The sequence below is a fragment of the Oncorhynchus mykiss genome, chromosome 24, assembly GCF_057628025.1.
Source record: "Oncorhynchus mykiss isolate SJ-2025 chromosome 24, ASM5762802v1, whole genome shotgun sequence".
In the NCBI taxonomy this organism is placed as follows: domain Eukaryota; kingdom Metazoa; phylum Chordata; class Actinopteri; order Salmoniformes; family Salmonidae; genus Oncorhynchus; species Oncorhynchus mykiss.
Genome location: NC_143045.1, coordinates 28,667,191 through 28,688,259, shown reverse-complemented (window position 1 = coordinate 28,688,259; position 21,069 = coordinate 28,667,191). Strand labels below are relative to the sequence as shown.

At 45.8% G+C, this 21,069-nt stretch overlaps 1 protein-coding gene and 1 long non-coding RNA gene across 3 annotated transcripts in view; one reads left to right on the top strand and one right to left on the bottom strand.

The window, feature by feature from the left end:
* Positions 1–21,069, top strand: part of LOC110503384 (calsyntenin-2) — a 501,875-nt gene that overhangs the window by 453,972 nt on the left and 26,834 nt on the right. The window contains exons 10-11 of the mRNA XM_036962198.2: positions 2,993–3,159; positions 8,253–8,401. Coding sequence (XP_036818093.2) covers positions 2,993–3,159; positions 8,253–8,401 — 316 coding nt within the window. The remainder of the gene's footprint in view (positions 1–2,992; positions 3,160–8,252; positions 8,402–21,069) is intronic.
* LOC149972417 (uncharacterized) lies at positions 4,067–13,597 on the bottom strand. Of its 2 annotated transcripts, none has more exons than XR_016491415.1 (3): positions 13,472–13,597; positions 13,043–13,104; positions 4,067–4,178 (listed from the first exon to the last, which is right to left on the bottom strand). It is a non-coding gene; the product is annotated as an uncharacterized LOC149972417 (long non-coding RNA). The 2 variants fall into 2 exon arrangements; XR_016491414.1 differs by lacking the exon at positions 4,067–4,178 and adding an exon at positions 7,914–8,050.

The window sequence follows — 21,069 nt, the reverse complement described above, 5'->3', positions numbered from 1 at the left end:
GCTGTTCTTGCCATAATATGGACTTGGTCTTTTACCTAATAGGGCTATCTTCTGTCTACCATCCCTACCCTGTCACAACACAACTGATTGGCTCAAATGCATTAAGAAGGAAATCAATTCCACAAATTAACTTTTACCAAGGCACACATGTTAATTGAAACCAAGGTACACATGTTAATTCCAGCTGACTACCTCATGAAGCCGGTTGAGAGAATGCCAAGAATGTGCAAAGCTGTCATCAAGCAAAGGGTGGCAACTTTGAAGAATCTCAAATATAAAATATATTTCGATTTGTTTAACCTATTTTTTTTTACTACATGATTCCATATGCGTTATTTCATTGTTTTGATGTCTTCACTATTATTGTACAATGTAGAAAATAGTACAAATAAAGAAAAACTCTTGAATGAGAAGGTGTGTCCAAACCTTTGACTGGAGCCAGATGCTTACGTCCGTCTGCCATGCCCATCCACAGCACCTTGGAAAACTGAAACCTACTTGAAGGTAACAACGCTCACTGTTGCCCCCAGTGGCCGGTTTCCACATCTCCCAATGTCCTCAGACATGGATGGACATCGAATACTGACTTGTATCATGGGTGACCTGGCTGGAAAATGATGACGATAATAAAAATTATGACGATCCGCAACCAATGTCTTGCCCCTGTTATGTGCCACTATTGACTGGTTCTATGTGAGAAAATGTTTTGGGGATCTGCCATGACAGTTGATCAATTAGGCCGACTGCACAAGTAGTGTCAAATTTTCTCTCTCCAGACCAAAGATAACAATGGCTGTCTTCGAAGTGCTGTGTGCATAATGTGTATTTTTGACCATGAATGAACCTAACTGCCAGAAGATTTAATCCATATTCGATGCACAATGAAGATGAAAAGTGGAGATACAATCAAGCTGTCTCCTACAACGCCTGATGCCCAGTTAAAAGTTCACTTCTCCTACTCTAGAGCCTACTATTAGCTAAATGACTGTATGAATGTGTCTAATGATGCGTAGCCCTAAATTATGTGCAGAGATAGATCAGGCCATTTTCAACAGGGTGGAATGACAGGAGGAGAGGAGAGGAGAGGAGAGGAGAGGAGAGGAGAGGAGAGGAGAGGAGAGGAGAGGAGAGGAGAGACAACGGGCGGGTCATTTTTCGGCAGATGGGGTTGAATGGCAGATAGAGTTGAATGGCTGATGGAGTTGAATGGCAGATAGAGTTGAATGGCTGATGGAGTTGAATGGCTGATGGAGTTGAATGGCAGATAGAGTTGAATGGCTGATGGAGTTGAATGGCAGATAGAGTTGAATAGATGATGGAGTTGAATGGCAGATAGAGTTGAATAGATGATGGAGTTGAATGGCAGATAGAGTTGAATAGATGATGGAGTTGAATGGCTGATGGAGTTGAATGGCTGATGGAGTTGAATGGCTGATGGAGTTGAATGGCAGATAGAGTTGAATAGATGATGGAGTTGAAGGGCTGATGGAGTTGAATGGCTGATGAAGTTGAATGGCAGATAGAGTTGAATGGCTGATGGAGTTGAATGGCAGATAGAGTTGAATAGATGATGGAGTTGAATGGCAGATAGAGTTGAATAGATGATGGAGTTGAATGGCAGATAGAGTTGAATAGATGGAGTTGAATGGCTGATGGAGTTGAATGGCTGATGGAGTTGAATGGCAGAAAGAGTTGAATAGATGATGGAGTTGAATGGCAGAAAGAGTTGAATGGCTGATGGAGTTGAATGGCTGATGGAGTTGAATGGCAGATAGAGTTGAATGGCTGATGGAGTTGAATGGCAGATAGAGTTGAATGGCTGATGGAGTTGAATGGCATATAGAGTTGAATAGATGATGGAGTTGAAGGGCTGATGGAGTTGAATGGCTGATGGAGTTGTGTAGCCCTGAAGAAGGGATTAGAAGACCTTGAATAGAGGTCAGCGACCATTAGGCCTCTCTGAAGGGAACTAAGCCCTCAGTAACCACCCTGTTATCTTTACACAGTGCTATTAGCTCTGACGATTGCCTTTTCAAAGACTTTAGCTGCGAGCGACCGCCTTATTGACGAGCTCAATGTGCCACTGACAAGCTCTAGTGAAAGTTGATTCAAACTTCAAGAGGAGTCTGGCTGCTTTCTGGGGTAATCACAGCTGAAGAATGATTATTCTCCCTGGCTGTGAAGGAATTTGCGACTTGATTTGTTCGTTTTACACTATCGTTTTATAAGTGCTCAATAGCATAATGCATAGCTTCTCTGAGCTAGCGGTGACAGGATTGCAAGAATGAGGATGTGAAACTGTGTGATGGAATTGGCATTTTAGAGGGAAAGAAATTAACAAGTAATAAGTGAAGGAAAATAGAAAGAAGTTTCATGGAAAAAGCTCAGAATGTGTCAATACAGTCAATGGACTATTCTTCATGCCAGCGGATTGAGAGTGTGCACTCTGTGTGTGTTTATCACGCATACCATGCAGTGCATGCTGAAGGGAATGGCCTGCCTACCCAGAGCATGTGAGGCCAGGCAGGGGCCAGGCAGAGGCCAGGCAGAGGCCAGGCTGCAGTTTAAATCCCCCCCCCCCTCTCTGTCTCTCTCTCTATCTCTCTCTCTCTCTCTCTCTCTCTCTCCTAATGATCTCCTGAAGGCAATTAGAATTGTATGTGGTGTGGTGCTGCCAACAGGCTCACAGTGAGAAATGACCTGGAATCAGTGGCCTGTCTCCAGACCATATGCCTAGTAATGTCACAGACAGTACAGTAACATTAGTAGAGAGAGAGGGGAGGACTCAGGACCTGTCTGGTTTAAATACATGCTGGGAGACCTGAAGCATACGAAGACCGTTAACAGTGGGATTGCTGTGTGCTACTGTCACTCATTGCTGACTTTTTAGTCATTGGCTATTGAGGGTTCTGAAAGGATTTCCTTTCGTTCTACATAATAATAGTGTAACTGTATTTAGTTATTATTCTTGAACTGTCACCTCTGTGTGTAGGTGGTGAGGTTACGAAGCCGCGGTTCACACAGTACTTCCGGGGCAGTCTGTCAGGGCTGACCATCAGGCCAGGGAAGATAGAGAGCCAGAAAGTAATCTCCTGTCTACAGGCCTGTAAGGAAGGACTGGACATCAACTCACTGGAGAGCCTGGGCAAGGGCATCAAGGTAAGGCAACAGAAACACACACACATATACACACACACACACACACACACAGAGAGAGAGAGACACACAAACACATTCAAATGCTGATACAGTGCATTCAGAAAGTATTCAGCCCCCTTGATTCTTTCCACATTTTGTTACCTTACAGTCTTGTTAGGAAATTAATTGAATTGTTTGTTTTTCTCTCATCAATTTACACATAATTCCCCATAAAGAAAGATCCAAAAAAGGTTTTTAGAATTTTTTTGCACATTTATTACAAATAAAAAACTGAAATATCACATTTTCTCAAAGGTTCTCCCATTAACAAAGATAAACTCTGGAGCTCTGTCAGAGTGACCATCGGGTTCTTGGTCCACTCCCTGACCAAGGCCCTTCTCCCCTGATTGCTCAGTTTGGCCGGGAAGCCAGCACTAGGAAGAGTCTTGGTGGTTCCAAACTTCTTCCATTTAAGAATGATGGCGGCCACTGTGTTCTTGGGGACCTTCAATGCTGGAGAACATTGTTGGTACCCTTCCCCAGATCTGTGCCTCGACACAATCCTGTCTTGGAGCTCTATGGAGAATTCTTTCGACCTCATAGCTTGGTATTTTCTCTGACATGCACTGTCAAAAAAAAAAAAATAATCAAAATCAAATTTATTTATATAGCCCTTCGTACATCAGCTGATATCTCAAAGTGCTGTATAGAAACCCAGCCTAAAACCCCAAACAGCAAGCAATGCAGGTGTAGAAGCACGGTGGCTAGGAAAAACTCCCTAGAAAGGCCAAAACCTAGGAAGAAACCTAGAGAGGAACCAGGCTATGTGGGGTGGCCAGTCCTCTTCTGGCTGTGCCGGGTGGAGATTATAACAGAACATGGCCAAGATGTTCAAATGTTCATAAATGACCAGCATGGTCGAATAATAATAAGGCAGAACAGTTGAAAGAAACTGGAGCAGCAGCACGGCCAGGTGGACTGGTGACAGCAAGGAGTCATCATGTCAGGTAGTCCTGGGGCATGGTCCTAGGGCTCAGGTCCTCCGAGAGAGAGAAAGAGAGAAAGAGAGAATTAGAGAACGCACACTTAGATTCACACAGGACACCGAATAGGACAGGAGAAGTACTCCAGATATAACAAACTGACCCTAGCCCCCCGACACATAAACTACTGCAGCATAAATACTGGAGGCTGAGACAGGAGGGGTCAGGAGACACTGTGGCCCCATCCGAGGACACCCCCGGACAGGGCCAAACAGGAAGGATATAACCCCACCCACTTTGCCAAAGCACAGCCCCCACACCACTAGAGGGATATCTTCAACCACCAACTTACCATCCTGAGACAAGGCTGAGTATAGCCCACAAAGACCTCCGCCACGGCAGAACCCAAGGGGGGGGGGCGGGGCGCCAACCCAGACAGGATGACCACATCAGTGACTCAACCCACTCAGGTGACGCACCCCCTCCAGGGACGGCATTAGAGAGCCCCAGTAAGCCAGTGACTCAGCCCCTGTAATAGGGTTAGAGGCAGAGAATCCCAGTGGAAAGAGGGGAACCGGCCAGGCAGAGACAGCAAGGGCGGTTCGTTGCTCCAGAGCCTTTCCGTTCACCCTCCCACTCCTGGGCCAGACTACACTCAATCATATGACCCACTGAAGAGATGAGTCTTCAGTAGAGACTTAAAGGTTGAGACCGAGTTTGCGTCTCTGACATGGGTAGGCAGACCGTTCCATAAAAATGGAGCTCTATAGGAGAAAGCCCTGCCTCCAGCTGTTTGCTTAGAAATTCTAGGGACAATTAGGAGGCCTGCGTCTTGTGACCGTAGTGTACGTGTAGGTATGTACGGCAGGACCAAATCAGAGAGATAGGTAGGAACAAGCCCATGTAATGCTTTGTAGGTTAGCAGTAAAACCTTGAAATCAGCCCTTGCTTTGACAGGAAGCCAGTGTAGAGAGGCTAGCACTGGAGTAATATGATCAAATTTTTTGGTTCTAGTCAGGATTCTAGCAGCCGTATTTAGCACTAACTGAAGTTTATTTAGTGCTTTATCCGGGTAGCCGGAAAGTAGAGCATTGCAGTAGTCTAACCTAGAAGTGACAAAAGCATGGATTCATTTTTCTGCATCATTTTTGGACAGAAAGTTTCTGATTTTTGCAATGTTACGTAGATGGAAAAAAGCTGTCCTTGAAATGGTCTTGATATGTTCTTCAAAAGAGAGATCAGGGTCCAGAGTAACGCCGAGGTCCTTCACAGTCAACTGTGGTACCGTATATAGACAGGTCTAGACAGCCTTTCAAAATCATGTTCTATCAATTGAATGTACCACAGGTGGACTCCAATCAAGTTGTAGAAACATCTCAAGTATGATCAATGGAAACACGATGCACTTGAGCTCAATTTTGAGTCTCATAGCAAAGGGTCTGAATACTTAGTAGATAAGGTATTTCATTTATTTATTTATTTTTATAAATTTGCAAACATTTCTAAAAACCTGGTTTCGCTTTGTTATTATGGTGTATTGTGTGTAGATGGATAAGGGGGGGAAAGTATTTCATCCATTTTAGAATATGGCTGTGTCTGCCGACCCAGGAAAAAGGGATGGGGTCTGAATTCTTTCCGAATGCACTGTATATACTGTCATGGCGTTGCCCTCTTTGGGTACAGAAAGCCCATCCCCCTCTCCCTGCCTCCCCCTTTCCTCCTTCAACTAGGCTGCTGTGGTCAGAGAGACGTCGTAAATTCCTGAGGATCTCTTCATGGACACAGTATAGAGAGAGTACATTTTCATAGAGAACAAAGGAATTTCTCCCACCTCACAGAACTCGAGGTCCGAACAAATTTCATGTTCTGGAGAACGTTTAACAGATCGGTGAAGAATCCAGCTATGAACTGGTCCATTTATTACAACTTGGTGAAGCTCATGGGAGATGGTGTGGCCACATTACCATAACGCTGTTTATATAATAGCCTCAGATATGAGGTTTACATCTAATTGTTGTATAAGATGAATGAGTGAGTGAGTATGATACTGTTTGTAAAATTGTGTAATATGATTTTGGACTGTTTAATGAAGGAAAATACAATTCCCTTTTGATTTGAACTAAATCAGAGGACCGCCCCTGAGCCCAGTTAGGGTCAGACATCCTGGGACAGCCCCTTTCCTGCAATTCTGAATAAAACCCAACTTTGAGAAATTATCACCAGACCATGTTTTTCTCCATTAGGAGAAGACAAAGGTTGTAGACCATGGCTGAATATTTTAACCGTACTACGTGGTTAAACTCTTAGACTATCGATACCGACAGAATAAGAACAAGTCTTTGATATTAATTACTAGTCTGCAGCTAGGAATTCGGTATCATTGAACGCGAAGAACGACAACCGCCGAAACATCCATCTATAACGAAATGAATTAATGTCACTCTGAACTATCCACTATAACAACGACACAGAGAGAGAGGGAGAGAGACAGACAATTCTACAAAAGAAACAAACTTTTCAACAGTGATCAAGACGACACACTGAGCGTAAATATATATATATTGATTGCAATTGTTCCCGAATGAGTAAGCGTTCATGTGCAAAGGATTAGCATTTCAATTGTTATAATTATCACTTTGTAGTGACTTCTTAGTCGACCCCTTTTGTCTAACAAGCCGCCTTGCCGGTTTAGCCCACTAGGGCACATTCTCATTTCATGTAACCACATTTACCTTGTTTGTTTGTTTATGCATTTCTGTGAATTACTTAGTTAGTAATAAATAAATGATTTAAGACAATTGATGTATGGATGACTCATAGTGAAGACTGGGTTCGTGCAGATAACCAACAATTTACGAGGAATGAGACTAACGTGAGGTAAAGTAAATAATTAATTAATTCAAAGACTAATTGATCAGATAAAATATCTGAAACGTTATTTTAGGAAATGATAACTTTGTAATCTGAATATTTTTCCTTGGTGCCCTGAATTCCTAGTTAATTACAGTTACACGATTAATCAGTTGATCGTGTAATACGTACTGCCAAATTCTCTAAAACGACGTTGGAGGCAGCTAATGGTAGAGTAATTAACTTAACGTTTCTGTCAACAGCTCTGGTGGACATTCCTGCAGTCAGCATGCCCATTGTACACTCCCTCAAAACTTGAGATATCTGTGGCATTGTGTTGTGTGACAAAACTGCACATTTGGATGGATTTTCTTGGCAAAGGGATGTAAACAAATGTGTGATCATTTGAGAGAAATAAGCTTTTGTTGTTGTGGAACATTTCTGGGATCTTTTATTTCAGCTCATGAATTATGGGACCAACACTTTACATTTTTGTTCAGTATAGATTCAAACAAATGTTAAAACACTTAGTTTCCCCTCCCTTCCCTCTCTTTCCTCCTCTACCCCCTTTATATCCCCCTTCCATCTTTTCTTCCTCCCCCCTTCAAGCCTGAAGTTGATTCATCTCCCAGTAGAGAGAGAGGGAGGAGATAAAGAGAAGAGAGGCCTTATGATAGAGATAGAGAGGGTGTGAGAGAGAGAAAGAGGTAAAACTGCAGGGCTAGTTCACTTTATCTTTTTCAAATGATTTCCTTTTCTTTTTGTGACGACACTTTTCAACGGGTCTCCTGAGTCCAGTAGAGCTTAAGGACAGTGTTTAGGATCTGGTGGGACGCTTGACAATGCAATCACAGGAGAAGGAGAGGATGAGAGGAGAGAGAGGGGGGGGGGGGGCAGAGGGATAAAAGGAAACAGAGAGAGCCCCCTGAAGCGTTGTGTCTTTGCTGCTGTGTGTGAATGAGGCTGTGGTATCAGCAGCATAAATCCTCTTCTGTGAGACTGAGACTCAGTGCACCACGTCCACTGGGACCCAGAGCTGTGTCTGAGTGTGTCTGAGCAACACAAGAGGCTTATGATCCCTGAAAAAGAATGAACACACACTCGTGATGTACACTCAAACACACTCAGTCAGACACACACTTATGTTGTACACACATATTTCGACACACTCAGACACAAAATTGTTTCAGTGTGTGTTAAACTGTGGTCAAGTCTGATGTGCTCCCTTTCTCTTTCTCTCTCTCTGTTTTTCTGTCTCTCACTTCCCTCTCTCTCTCTCAGTTCCACTTCAACCCAGCCCAGTCGATCCTGGTGATGGAGGGAGAGGATCTGGAGAACATGAACGCTGCTCTGAGGAAGGTCTCCTACATCAACTCCCGCCAGTTTCCCACACCGGGCATCAGACGCCTGCACATCTCAACCTCAGTACAGTACGCAAGGCTCCTTCTAACGTTACTACTGACCGTAACATAATCTCTAGCTGTCTCTCTCCTGTCTCTTCTGTCCTTCATCCACCTCACATTATGACTGGATAAGGTCTTCTCTCTCCTGTCCTTCATCCACCTCACATTATGTCTGGATAATGTCTTCTCTCTCCTGTCTCTTCTGTCCTTCATCCACCTCACATTATGTCTGGATAATGTCTTCTCTCTCCTGTCTCTTCTGTCCTTCATCCACCTCACATTATGACTGGATAATGTCTTCTCTCTCCTGTCTCTTCTGTCCTTCATCCACCTCACATTATGTCTGGATAATGTCTTCTCTCTCCTGTCTCTTCTGTCCTTCATCCACCTCACATTATGTCTGGATAATGTCTTCTCTCTCCTGTCTCTTCTGTCCTTCATCCACCTCACATTATGTCTGGATAATGTCTTCTCTCTCCTGTCTCTTCTGTCCTTCATCCACCTCACATTATGTCTGGATAATGTCTTCTCTCTCCTGTCCTTCATCCACCTCACATTATGACTGGATAAGGTCTTCTCTCTCCTGTCCTTCATCCACCTCACATTATGTCTGGATAATGTCTTCTCTCTCCTGTCTCTTCTGTCCTTCATCCACCTCACATTATGTCTGGATAAGGTCTTCTCTCTCCTGTCTCTTCTGTCCTTCATCCACCTCACATTATGACTGGATAAGGTCTTCTCTCTCCTGTCCTTCATCCACCTCACATTATGACTGGATAAGGTCTTCTCTCTCCTGTCTCTTCTGTCCTTCATCCACCTCACATTATGACTGGATAAGGTCTTCTCTCTCCTGTCTCTTCTGTCCTTCATCCACCTCACATTATGACTGGATAAGGTCTTCTCTCTCCTGTCTCTTCTGTCCTTCATCCACCTCACATTATGTCTGGATAAGGTCTTCTCTCTCCTGTCTCTCCTGTCCTTCATCCACCTCACATTATGACTGGATAAGGTCTTCTCTCTCCTGTCCTTCATCCACCTCACATTATGTCTGGATAAGGTCTTCTCTCTCCTGTCTCTCCTGTCCTTCATCCACCTCACTTTATGACTGGATAAGGTCTTCTCTCTCCTGTCCTTCATCCACCTCACATTATGTCTGGATAAGGTCTTCTCTCTCATGTCTCTCCTGTCCTTCATCCACCTCACATTATGACTGGTTAAGGTCTTCTCTCTCCTGTCTCTCCTGTCCTTCATCCACCTCACATTATGACTGGATAAGGTCTTCTCTCTCCTGTCCTTCATCCACCTCACATTATGACTGGATAAGGTATTCTCTCTCCTGTCCTTCATCCACCTCACATTATGTCTGGATAAGGTCTTCTCCCTCCTGTCCTTCATCCACCTCACATTATGTCTGGATAATGTATTCTCTCTCCTGTCTCTCCTGTTCTTCATCCACCTCACATTATGTCTGGATAAGGTCTTCTCTCTCCTGTCCTTCATCCACCTCACATTATGACTGGATAAGGTCTTCTCTCTCCTGTCCTTCATCCACCTCACATTATGTCTGGATAAGGTCTTCTCTCTCCTGTCCTTCATCCACCTCTCATTATGACTGGATAAGGTCTTCTCTCTCCTGTCCTTCAGCCATCTCACATTATGACTGGATAAGGTCTTCTCTCTCCTGTCCTTCATCCACCTCACATTATGTCTGGATAAGGTCTTCTCTCTCCTGTCTCTCCTGTCCTTCATCCACCTCACATTATGACTGGATAATGTCTTTTCTCTCCTGTCTCTCCTGTCCTTCATCCACCTCACATTATGTCTGGATAAGGTCTTCTCTCTCCTGTCCTTCATCCACCTCACATTATGACTGGATAAGGTCTTCTCTCTCCTGTTCTTCATCCACCTCACATTATGACTGGAAAAGGTCTTCTCTCTCCTGTCCTTCAGCCATCTCACATTATGACTGGATAAGGTCTTCTCTCTCCTGTCTCTCCTGTCCTTTATCCACCTCACATTATGACTGGATAATGTCTTTTCTCTCCTGTCTCTCCTGTCCTTCATCCACCTCACATTATGTCTGGATAAGGTCTTCTCTCTACTGTCCTTCATCCACCTCACATTACGACTGGATAAGGTCTTCTCCCTCCTGTCCTTCATCCACCTCACATTATGACTGGATAAGGTCTTCGCTCTCCTTTCCTTCATCCACCTCACATTATGACTGGATAATGTCTTTTCTCTCCTGTCTCTCCTGTCCTTCATCCACCTCACATTATGTCTGGATAAGGTCTTCTCTCTCTTGTCCTTCATCCACCTCACATTATGACTGGATAAGGTCTTCTCTCTCCTGTCCTTCATCCACCTCACATTATGACTGGATAAGGTCTTCTCTCTCCTGTCCTTCAGCCATCTCACATTATGACTGGATAAGGTCTTCTCTCTCCTGTCCTTCATCCACCTCACTTTATGACTGGATAAGGTCTTCTCTCTCCTGTCCTTCATCCACCTCACATTATGTCTGGATAAGGTCTTCTCTCTCATGTCTCTCCTGTCCTTCATCCACCTCACATTATGACTGGTTAAGGTCTTCTCTCTCCTGTCTCTCCTGTCCTTCATCCACCTCACATTATGACTGGATAAGGTCTTCTCTCTCCTGTCCTTCATCCACCTCACATTATGACTGGATAAGGTATTCTCTCTCCTGTCCTTCATCCACCTCACATTATGTCTGGATAAGGTCTTCTCCCTCCTGTCCTTCATCCACCTCACATTATGTCTGGATAATGTATTCTCTCTCCTGTCTCTCCTGTTCTTCATCCACCTCACATTATGTCTGGATAAGGTCTTCTCTCTCCTGTCCTTCATCCACCTCACATTATGACTGGATAAGGTCTTCTCTCTCCTGTCCTTCATCCACCTCACATTATGTCTGGATAAGGTCTTCTCTCTCCTGTCCTTCATCCACCTCTCATTATGACTGGATAAGGTCTTCTCTCTCCTGTCCTTCAGCCATCTCACATTATGACTGGATAAGGTCTTCTCTCTCCTGTCCTTCATCCACCTCACATTATGTCTGGATAAGGTCTTCTCTCTCCTGTCTCTCCTGTCCTTCATCCACCTCACATTATGACTGGATAATGTCTTTTCTCTCCTGTCTCTCCTGTCCTTCATCCACCTCACATTATGTCTGGATAAGGTCTTCTCTCTCCTGTCCTTCATCCACCTCACATTATGACTGGATAAGGTCTTCTCTCTCCTGTTCTTCATCCACCTCACATTATGACTGGATAAGGTCTTCTCTCTCCTGTCCTTCAGCCATCTCACATTATGACTGGATAAGGTCTTCTCTCTCCTGTCTCTCCTGTCCTTCATCCACCTCACATTATGACTGGATAATGTCTTTTCTCTCCTGTCTCTCCTGTCCTTCATCCACCTCACATTATGTCTGGATAAGGTCTTCTCTCTCCTGTCCTTCATCCACCTCACATTATGACTGGATAAGGTCTTCTCTCTCCTGTCCTTCATCCACCTCACAATATGACTGGATAAGGTCTTCTCTCTCCTGTCCTTCATCCACCTCTCATTATGACTGGATAAGGTCTTCTCTCTCCTGTCCTTCATCCACCTCACATTACGACTGGATAAGGTCTTCTCCCTCCTGTCCTTCATCCACCTCACATTATGACTGGATAAGGTCTTCGCTCTCCTTTCCTTCATCCACCTCACATTATGACTGGATAATGTCTTTTTTCTCCTGTCTCTCCTGTCCTTCATCCACCTCACATTATGTCTGGATAAGGTCTTCTCTCTCTTGTCCTTCATCCACCTCACATTATGACTGGATAAGGTCTTCTCTCTCCTGTTCTTCATCCACCTCACATTATGACTGGATAAGGTCTTCTCTCTCCTGTCCTTCAGCCATCTCACATTATGACTGGATAAGGTCTTCTCTCTCCTGTCCTTCATCCACCTCACATTATGTCTGGATAAGGTCTTCTCTCTCCTGTCTCTCCTGTCCTTCATCCACCTCACATTATGACTGGATAAGGTCTTTTCTCTCCTGTCTCCTGTCCTTCATCCACCTCACATTACGACTGGATAAGGTCTTCTCCCTCCTGTCCTTCATCCACCTCACATTATGACTGGATAAGGTCTTCTCTCTCCTGTCCTTCATCCACCTCACATTATGACTGGATAAGGTCTTCTCTCTCCTGTCCTTCATCCACCTCTCATTATGACTGGATAAGGTCTTCTCTCCCCTGTCCTTCATCCACCTCACATTATGACTGGATAAGGTCTTCTCTCTCCTGTCCTTCATCCGCCTCACATTATTACTATCTGTCTTTTTTCCACCTCAGTCCAGTTTAACCTTTCTGATCTCCCCATCCTGGATCCGGGTTCGTGAATACAGACTCAAGCTCATTACCATAACGCAACGTTAACTATTCATGAAAATCGCAAATGAAATGAAATAAATATGCTAGCTCTCAAGCTTAGCCTTTTGTTAACAACACTGTCATCTCAGATTTTCAACATATGCTTCTCAACCATTGCAAAACAAGCATTTGTGTAACAGTATTGATGGCTAACGTAGCATTTAGCATTAGCATTCAGCTGGCAACATTTACACAAAAAAACAGAAAAGCATTCAAAAAAATCATTTACCTTTGAAGAACTTCAGATGTTTTCAATGAGGAGACTCTCAGATAGCAAATGTTCAGTTTTTCCTGAAAGATTATTTGTTTAGGACAAATCGCTCCGTTTTCTGCGTCACGTTTAGCTATGAAAAAACCCCTGTATCCAGGATTGTGTAAATCTATCAGCAAGCTCATTAGCATAACACAACATTAACTATTTATGAAAATCGCAAATGAAATGAAATAAATATGCCATCTCTCAAGCTTAGCCTTTTGTAAACAACACTGTCATCTCAGATTTTCAAAATATGCTTCTCAACCATAGGAAAACAATAATTTGTGTAAAAGTAGCTAGCTAGAGTTAGCATTTCGCGTTAGCATTTAGCGTTAGCATTAGCGTTAGCATCCAGCACGCAACATTAACAAAACATAAAAGCCTTCAAATAAAATCATTAACCTTTGAAGAACTTCTGATGTTTTCAATGAGGATACTCTCAGTTAGATAGCAGATGCTCAGTTTTTCCAAAAAGATTCCTTGTGTATTAGAAATAGCTCCGTTTTATACATCACATTTGGCTACCAAAAAAAATCCATAAATTCAGTCCTCAAAACGCAAACTTTTTTCCAAATTAACTCCATAATATCGACTGAAAACATGGCAAACGTTGTTTAGAATCAATCATCAAGGTGTTTTTCACATATCTCTTCATTGATACATCGTTCTTGGACACATGCTTTCTCCCCTGAATCAAATGGTAAAGTGGAAGCAGCTGGCAATTGCGCACCGAATTCGACGCAGGACACCAGGCGGACACTTGGAAAATGTAGTCTCTTATGGTCAATCTTCCAATGATATGCCTACAAATACGTCACAATGCTGCTAAGACCTTGGGCGAACGACAGAAAGTGTAGGCTCATTCGTTGCGCAATCACAGCCATATAAGGAGAGAATGGAAAACAGAGCTTCAGAAATTCTGCTAATTCCTGGGTGATGCATCATCTTGGTTTCGCCTGTAGAATGAGTTCTGGGGCACTTACAGACAAAATCTTTGCAGATTCTGAAACTTCAGAGTGTTTTCTTTCCAAAACTGTCAAGAATATGCATAGTCGAGCATCTTTTCGTGACAAAATATCGCGCTTAAAACGGGAACGTTTTTTATCCAAAAATGAAATAGCGCCCCTAGAGCTCTAACTGGTTTTAACCTACTGTAGCTACAGTTGAAGTCGGAAGTTTACATACACCTTAGCCAAATACATTTACACTCAGTATCACAATTCCTGAAATGTCAGAATAATAGTAGAGACAACCCACAATCCCAGTGGGTCAGAAGTTTACATACATTCAATTAGTATTTGGTAGCATTGCCTTTAAATTGTTTAACTTGTGGCAAACATTTCGGGTAGCTTTCCACAAGCTTCCCACAATAAGTTGGGTGAATTTAGGCCCAATCCTCCTGACATAGCTGGTGTAACTGAGTTAGGTTTGTAGGCCTCCTTGCTCACACATGCTTTATCAGTTGTACCCACAAATGTTCTATGGGATTGAGGTCAGGGCTTTGTGATGGCCACTCCAATACCTTAACTGTTGTTCATAATCCATTTTGCCACAAATTTGTAAGTATGCTTGGGGTCATTGTCCATTTGGAAGACCCATTTGCGACCAAGCTTTAACTTCCTGACTGATGTCTTGAGATGTTGCTTCAATATATCCATATAATTTTCCATCCTCATGATGCCATCTATTTTGTGAAGTGCACCAGCCCCCCCTGCAGCAAAGCACCCCCACAACATTATGCTGCCACGCCCGTGCTTCACAGTTGGGATGGTGTTCTTTGGCTTGCAAGCCTCCCCCTTTATCCTCCAAACATAATGATGGCCTTTACGGCCAAACAGTTCTATTTTTGTTTCATCAGACCAGAGGACATTTCTCCAAAAAGTATGATCTTTGTCCAAAGGTGCAGTTGCAAATTGTAGTTTGGCTTTTTTTATGGCGGTTTTGAAGCAGTGGCTTCTTCCTTGCTTTCAGGTTATGTCGATATAGGACTCGTTTTTACTGTGGATATATACTTTTGTACCTATTTCCTCCAGCATCTTCACAAGGTCCTTTGTTGCTGTTCTGGGATTGATTTTCACTTTTCGCACCAAAGTACGTTCATCTCTAGGAGACAGAATGCGTCTCCTTCCTGAGTGGTATGACGGTTGCGTGGTCCCATGGTGTTTATACTTGCATACTATTGTTTGTACATATGAATGTGGCACCTTCAGGCGTTTGGAAATTGCCCCCAAGGATGAACTTGTGGAGGTCTACAAATTTTTTCTGAGGTCTTGGCTGATTTCTTTTGATTTTCCCATTATGTCAAGCAAAGAGGCACTGAGTTTGAAGGTAGGCCTTGAAATACATCTACAGGTACACCTCCAATTGACTCAAATTATGTTAATTAGACTACCAGAAGCTTCTTCCCATCATTTTCTGGAAGTTTCCAAGCTGTTTAAAGGCACAGTCAACTTAGTGTATATAAACTTCTGACCCACTTCTAAGTGAACTAATCTGTCTGTAAACAACTATTGTACAAATTATTTGTTTCATGCACAAAGTGGATGTCCTATTCAACTTGCCAGAATTATAGTTTGTTAACAAGAAATTTGTGGAGTGGTTGAAAAATGAGTTATAATGACTCCAAGCTTAGTGTATGTAAACTTTCGACTTTAACTGTATATCTGTCTGCATTTAGTATTCTCTCTCTCTTCCCTCCCTCTCCATCTCTCTCTCTTCCCTCCCTGTCCATCTCTCTCTGTCCTCCTTCTCCATCTCTCTCTGTCCTCCCTCTCCATCTCTCTCTCTTCCCTCCCTCTCCATCTCTCTCTGTCCTCCTTCTCCATCTCTCTTTGTTCTCCCTCTCCATCTCTCTCTCTGTCCTCCCTCTCCATCTCTCTCTCTTCCCTCCCTCTCCATCTCTCTCTGTCCTCCTTCTCCATCTCTTTCTGTCCTCCCTCTCCATCTCTCTCTCTTCCCTCCCTCTCCATCTCTCTTTGTCCTCCTTCTCCATCTCTCTCTCTGTTCTCCCTCTCCATCTCTCTCTCGTCCCTCCCTCTCCATCTGTCTCTGTCCTCCTTCTCCATCTCTCTCTCTGTCCTCCCTCTCCATCTCTCTCTCTTCCCTCCCTCTCCATCTCTCTCTGTCCTCCTTCTCCCTCTCACTCTGTCCTCCCTCTCCATCTCTCTCTCTTCCCTCCCTCTCCATCTCTCTTTGTCCTCCTTCTCCATCTCTCTCTCTGTTCTCCCTCTCCATCTCTCTCTCGTCACTCCCTCTCCATCTCTCTTTGTCCTCCTTCTCCATCTCTCTCTCTGTTCTCCCTCTCCAGCTCTCTCTCTTCCCTCCCTCTCCATCTCTCTTTGTCCTCCTTCTCCATCTCTCTCTCTGTTCTCCCTCTCCATCTCTCTCTCGTCCCTCCCTCTCCATCTCTCTTTGTCCTCCTTCTCCATCTCTCTCTCTGTTCTCCCTCTCCCTCTCTCTCTCTTCCCTCCCTCTCCATCTCTCTTTGTCCTCCTTCTCCATCTCTCTCTCTCTGTTCTCCCTCTCCATCTCTCTCTCGTCCCTCCCTCTCCATCTGTCTCTGTCCTCCTTCTCCATCTCTCTCTCTGTCCTCCCTCTCCATCTCTCTCTCTTCCCTCCCTCTCCATCTCTCTCGGTCCTCCTTCTCCATCTCTTTCTGTCCTTCCTCTCCATCTCTCTCTCTTCCCTCCCTCTCCAACTCTCTCTGTCCTCCATCTCTCTCTGTCCTCCTTCTCCCTCTCACTCTGTCCTCCCTCTCCATCTCTCTCTGTCCTCCTTCTCCATCTCTCGCTGTGTCATCCCTCTCCATCTCTCTCTCTTCCCTCCCTCTCCATCTCTCCCTGTCCTCCTTCTCCCTCTCACTCTGTCCTCCCTCTCCATCTCTCTCTCTTCCCTCCCTCTCCAGCTCTCTTTGTCCTCCTTCTCCATCTCTCTCTCTGTTCTCCCTCTCCATCTCTCTCTCGTCCCTCCCTCTCCATCTGTCTCTGTCCTCCTTCTCCATCGCTCTATCTGTCCTCCCTCTCCATCTCTCTCTCGTCCCTCCCTCTCCATCTGTCTCTGTCCTCCTTCTCCATCTCTCTCTCTGTCCTCCCTCTCCATCTCTCTCTCTTCCCTCCCTCTCCATCTATCTCTGTCCTCCTTCTCCATCTCTCTCTCTGTTCTCCCTCTCCATCTCTCTCTCTTCCCTCCCTCTCCATCTCTCTTTGTCCTCCTTCTCCATCTCTCTCTCTGTTCTCCCTCTCCATCTCTCTCTCATCCCTCCCTCTCCATCTGTCTCTGTCCTCCTTCTCCATCTCTCTCTCTGTCCTCCCTCTCCATCTCTCTCTCTTCCCTCCCTCTCCATCTCTCTCTGTCCTCCTTCTCCATCTCTTTCTGTCCTTCCTCTCCATCTCTCTCTCTTCCCTCCCTCTCCAACTCTCTCTGTCCTCCATCTCTCTCTGTCCTCCTTCTCCCTCTCACTCTGTCCTCCCTCTCCATCTCTCTCTGTCCTCCCTCTCCACCTCTCTCTGTCCTCCCTCTCCATCTCTCTCTCTTCCCTCCCTCTCCATCTCTCTCTGTCCTCCTTCTCCATCTCTTTCTGTCCTTCCTCTCCATCTCTCTCTCTTCCCTCCCTCTCCAACTCTCTCTGTCCTCCATCTCTCTCTGTCCTCCTTCTCCATCTCTCTCTGTCCTCCCTCTCCATCTCTCTCTCTTCCCTCCCTCTCCATCTCTCTCTGTCCTCATTCTCCATCTCACTCTGTCCTCCCTCTCCATCTCTCTCTGTCCTCCTTCTCCATCTATCTATCTGTCCTCCCTCTCCATCTCTCTCTGTCCTCCTTCTCCATCTCTCTCACTGTCCTCCCTCTCCATCTCTCTGTCCTCAATCTCCATCTCTCTCTCTTCCCTCCCTCTCCATCTCTCTCTGTCCTCCTTCTCCATCTCACTCTGTCCTCCCTCTCCATCTCTCTATGTCGTCCTTCTTCTCTCTCTCTGTCCTCCCTCTCCATCTCTCTCTGTCCTCCTTCTCCATCTATCTATCTGTCCTCCCTCTCCATCTCTCTCTGTCCTCCTTCTCCATCTCTCTCACTGTCCTCCCTCTCCATCTCTCTGTCCTCCTTCTCCATCTCTCTCTCTTCCCTCCCTCTCCATTTCTCTCTGTCCTCCTTCTCAATCTCTCTCTCTGTCCTCCCTCTCCATCTCTCTCTGTCCTCCCTCTCCATCTCTCTCTGTCCTCCCTCTCCATCTCTCTCTCTTCCCTCCCTCTCCATCTCTCTCTGTCCTCCTTCTCCATCTCTCTCTCTGTCCTCCCTCTCCATCTCTCTCTGTCCTCCTTCTCCATCTCTCTCTCTGTCTTCCCTCTTCATCTCTCTCTCTGTCCTCCCTCTTCATCTCTCTCTCTGTCTTCCCTCTCCATCTCTCTCTCTGTCCTCCCTCTCCATCTATCTCTCTGTCCTCCCTTTCCATCACTCTCTGTCCTCCTTATCCATCTCTCTCTCTGTCCTCCCTCTCCATCTCTCTCTCTGTCCTCCCTCTTCATCTCTCTCTCTGTCCTCCCTCTCCATCTCTCTCTCTGTCTTCCCTCTCCATCTCTCTCTCTCTGTCCTCCCTCTCCATCTATCTCTCTGTCCTCCCTTTCCATCTCTCTCTGTCCTCCTTATCCATCTCTCTCTCTGTCCTCCCTCTCCATCTCTCTCTCTGTCCTCCCTCTCCATCTCTCTCTGTCCTCCTTCTCCATCTCACACTCTCCTCCCTCTCCATCTCTCTATGTCCTCCTTCTCCATCTCTCTCTCTGTCCTCCCTCTCCATCTCTCTCTGTCCTCCTTCTCCATCTATCTCTCTGTCCTCCCTCTCCATCTCTCTCTGTCCTCCTTCTCCATCTCTCTCACTGTCCTCCCTCTCCATCTCTCTGTCCTCCTTCTCCATCTCTCTCTCTTCCCTCCCTCTCCATTTCTCTCTGTCCTCCTTCTCAATCTCTCTCTCTGTCCTCCCTCTCCATCTCTCTCTCTGTCCTCCCTCTCCATCTCTCTCTTTCCTCCCTGTTCATCTCTCTCTCTTCCCTCCCTCTCCATCTCTCTCTGTCCTCCTTCTCCATCTCTCTCTCTGTCCTCCCTCTCCATCTCTCTCTGTCCTCCTTCTCCATCTCTCTCTCTGTCTTCCCTCTTCATCTCTCTCTCTGTCCTCCCTCTCCATCTCTCTCTTTGTCTTCCCTCTCCATCTCTGCTCTGTCCTCCCTCTCCATCTATCTCTCTGTCCTCCCTTTCCATCTCTCTCTGTCCTCCTTATCCATCTCTCTCTCTGTCCTCCCTCTCCATCTCTCTCTGTCCTTCTGCTCCATCTCTCTCTCTGTCCTCCCTCTCCATCTCTCTGTCCTCCTTCTCCATATCTCTCTCTTCCCTCCCTCTCCATTTTTCTCTGTCCTCCATCTCAATCTCTCTCACTGTCCTCCCTCTCCATCTCTCTCTCTGTCCTCCCTCTCCATCTCTCTCTGTTCTCCCTCTCCATCTCTCTCTCTCTTCCCTCTCTCTCCATATCTCTCTGTCCACCTTCTCCATCTCTCTCTTTCCTCCCTCTTCATCTCTCTCTCTTCCTTCCCTCTCCATCTCTCTCTGTCCTCCTTCTCCATCTCTCTCTCTGTCCTCCCTCTCCATCTCTCTCTGTCCTCCTTCTCCATCTCTCTCTCTGTCCTCCCTCTTCATCTCTCTCTCTGTCCTCCCTCTCCATCTCTCTCTCTGTCTTCCCTCTCCATCTCTCTCTCTGTCCTCCCTCTCCATCTATCTCTCTGTCCTCGCTTTCCATCTCTCTCTGTCCTCCTTATCCATCTCTCTCTCTGTCCTCCCTCTCCATCTCTCTCTCTGTCCTCCCTCTCCATATCTCTCTCTTCCCTCCCTCTCCATCTCTCTCTGTCCTCCTTCTCCATCTCTTTCTGTCCTTCCTCTCCATCTCTCTCTCTTCCCTCCCTCTCCAACTCTCTCTGTCCTCCATCTATCTCTGTCCTCCTTCTCCATATCTCTCTGTCCTCCCTCTCCATCTATCTCTCTTCCCTCCCTCTCCATCTCTCTCTGTCCTCCTTCTCCATCTCACTCTGTCCTCCCTCTCCATCTCTCTATGTCCTCCTTCTCCATCTCTCTCTGTCCTCCCTCTCCATCTCTCTCTGTCCTCCTTCTCCATCTATCTCTCTGTCCTCCCTCTCCATCTCTCTCTGTCCTCCTTCTCCATATCTCTCTCTTCCCTCCCTCTCCATTTCTCTCTGTCCTCCTTCTCAATCTCTCTCTCTGTCCTCCCTCTCCATCTCTCTCTCTGTCCTCCCTCTCCATCTCTCTCTGTCCTCCCTCTCCATCTCTCTCTCTCTCTTCCCTCTCTCTCCATCTCTCTCTGTCCACCTTGTCCATCTCTCTCTTTCCTCCCTCTTCATCTCTCTCTCTTCCCTCCCTCTCCATCTCTCTCTGTCCTCCTTCTCCATCTCTCTCTCTGTCCTCCCTCTCCATCTCTCTCTGTCCTCCTTCTCCATCTCTCTCTCTGTCCTCCCTCTTCATCTCTCTCTCTGTCCTCCCTCTCCATCTCTCTCTCTGTCTTCCCTCTCCATCTCTCTCTCTGTCCACCTTGTCCCTCTGTCTCTTTCCTCCCTCTTCATCTCTCTCTCTTCCCTCCCTCTCCATCTCTCTCTGTCCTCCTTCTCCATCTCTCTCTGTCCTCCCTCTCCATCTCTCTCTGTCCTCCTTCTCCATCTCTCTCTCTGTCCTCCCTCTTCATCTCTCTCTCTGTCCTCCCTCTCCATCTCTCTCTCTGTCTTCCCTCTCCATCTCTCTCTCTCTGTCCACCTTGTCCATCTCTCTCTTTCCTCCCTCTTCATCTCTCTCTCTTCCCTCCCTCTCCATCTCTCTCTGTCCTCTCTCTCCATCTCTCTCTCTGTCTTCCCTCTCCATCTCTCTCTCTGTCCTCCCTCTCCATCTATCTCTCTGTCCTCCCTTTCCATCTCTCTCTGTCCTCCTTATCCATCTCTCTCTCTGTCCTCCCTCTCCATC